The 2,500-nt window shown below is 43.9% G+C and overlaps 1 protein-coding gene across 1 annotated transcript; it reads right to left on the bottom strand.

Annotated features, from left to right (window-relative positions):
- Positions 1–1,396: 1,396 nt before the first annotated feature.
- On the bottom strand, positions 1,397–2,133 carry LOC125605629 (the record flags this gene model as incomplete). Its single annotated transcript, XM_048775259.1, has 1 exon — positions 1,397–2,133. A coding segment is annotated over exon 1 (737 nt), but the record flags the coding sequence as incomplete, so codon positions are not given.
- Between the last annotated feature and the right edge of the window lie 367 nt (positions 2,134–2,500).

Here is a 2,500-nt window from a genome sequence, read left to right as displayed (position 1 = left end):
TTTTGATGTGGGACACGTCTGGCTCATGACCCGTAAGTAATTGGGATGGTGAATATCTATGCTCACTAGATGGCCTGATGCGAATCAGTTCCGTAGCATGTAAAACCGCATGTCCCCATGCTGATACCGGAAGTTTAGACTTCATAAGTAATGGACGGGCTATCAGCTGGATACGTTTAATGAAAGATTCGGCCAAGCCGTTCTGTGTATGGACATGTGCCACGGAGTGTTCTACTTTTACCCCCATGGACATACAGTATTCATTAAACGCCTGGGACGTGAACTCACCAGCATTGTCTAGACGTATAGTCTTGAGTGGAAAGTCTGGAAAATGTGCTCTCAGCCTTATCATCTGAGCAAGCAGCCGTGCAAAGGCTAGGTTCCGAGTGGACAACAGACATACATGCGACCATCTGGTCGATGCATCAATGAGGACCATGAAATATCTAAACGTCCCACACGGTGGGTGTATTGGTCCGCATATGTCCCCTTGGATCCTTTCCAGAAAGTTCAAGGTTTCTTTATTAACCTTGGCTGGTGATGGCCTAGTTATGAGTTTCCCTTGTGCACATGCAGCACATGTGAGATTTCGTGGGATCACTCCTTTAAACGTGTGCCCTAATGAATTCATCATTAGTTTTCGCATCATTCCTGTTCCGGGATGGCCAAGCCGGTTATGCCATAAAGTGAATAGCTCTGAGGTATTTGCCTCGACCATACTGATCCTTGCATAGTAAAGACCAGTGGACATTGCGGGCATGGTCTCTAGGATCTTTTTATTGCCTTTGGTGATCAAAGTTATGTTAAGGAATTCTTTGTTTCCTTCTTCCCATGTTTCAAGGTGAAAACCGTTCAACCTTATGTCCTTGAAACTCAATAAGCTTCTTCTAGAGCTTGGGGAATACAAGGCGGTTTTGATCTCTAGGTGAGTGCCTTTGGGCATCATCACATAGGCCTGGCCGTGACCTTCAATCAGGCTGGCCTCACCCGCAATGGTTTGTACCTTTGCACTTTGCATTGTGAGATTCATGAAATACCTTTTGTCTCTAAGGATCGTATGACTTGTGCCACTATCCACCACAAGTATACTCATCTCATCACTCATTTCTATAAGTAAAATTTACTAGACTTTAGAGACTTTGTAAAACTTTTATTATAAATGTCATTTCATAAAATAAAAACACCAAATCAAAGACATAAAGCAATAAGACAATGTGATTCGAAAAACTAGTCCTTTAGACAATCAGAAGTTTCAAAATCCATTTGATCATCCTTGTTGTCTCTGTCGGATTCATCATCAGCATCATACCCATATCCTTTGTCATCATGACCGTTTTCTTGGATCATGTTTGCCTCCGGGTTCTTGTTCTTGATACTCTCTTGATAGAGTTCGCACAAGTGCTTTGGAGTTCTGCAGTTCTTGGCCCAATGATTGTCCATCCCGCATCTGTGACATAAGGACTTGGACGTGTAAGATGGTTTGGATATACCACCTCGTCCACGGCCATAACTCCCTCGGCCCCGACCGTAATTGGAACCACGACCACGGTTATTGTGGTTTCCCCTACGGCCGGTTGAGTAGCTATCTCGACCATTATGGTTGTCACGTCTACGCCCCCTGTACCCACCACGGCTATGACCGTATGGTTTCCTGTTGTCTTGGGCATAGTAGATTTCCTTGGGATCTTTCTTTTCAATGTCATGGGCTTCGGGTAATGGTGCTGTCCCGGCCGGTCTAGCTCCACTGTTCTTCATGAGAAGCTCATTATTTGCCTCGGCCAAGAGTAGACAGGAGATCAGATCAGTGTATGTGGCAAAACCTTTTGTTCTATACTGCTGCTGCAGTACAGAATTCGACTGATTGAAAGTCGTATAGGTCTTTTCAAGCATCATAACATCAGATACTTCTTCACCACACAGTCTTAGTATTGAGACGATTTTGAACAAGGCCGAGTTGTACTCATCCACGGACTTGAAGTCCATGAATCTGAGATGCATCCAATCGTGCCTTGCCTTTGGAAGCAACACCATCTTTTGGTGATCATATCTGTGCCTTAAAGCATTCCAAAGGTCCAATGGATTCTCAATCGTCATGTACTGATCTTTAAGACCTTCAATGAGATGATGGCGCATATAACATATGGCCCTGTATCTATTCTTTTCATTCTCATTGCTGTCCTCGATGATAGTATCACCGAGTCCCTTGGATTTTAGACTAATCCTTGTGTCTAGCGCCCACTGCAAGTAATTGTCTCCGGAGAGATTCAGGGCTGCATAGTCTCTGTTTGCTATTTTCGACATCTGATCCACATTATCATGCAAGACATTAGATTCATAATGGGATCACGTGGCCGCATGATATATGCAAGCTCGGCCACAACACGTCTTATGCATTTATGATGTTCAAACAATTCTAATTCGACCATGGTGCTATCAAGCAAGCCGCACGGCTATATGATCAATCAATGGGTTCGGTTATGTAATTCTAAAACTACCATGG

This window comes from Brassica napus, unplaced genomic scaffold, assembly GCF_020379485.1.
Source record: "Brassica napus cultivar Da-Ae unplaced genomic scaffold, Da-Ae ScsIHWf_787;HRSCAF=1130, whole genome shotgun sequence".
Classification (NCBI taxonomy): domain Eukaryota; kingdom Viridiplantae; phylum Streptophyta; class Magnoliopsida; order Brassicales; family Brassicaceae; genus Brassica; species Brassica napus.
The sequence above is the reverse complement of the archived record's forward strand: the minus strand, read 5'-3'. Positions and strand labels throughout refer to the sequence as shown.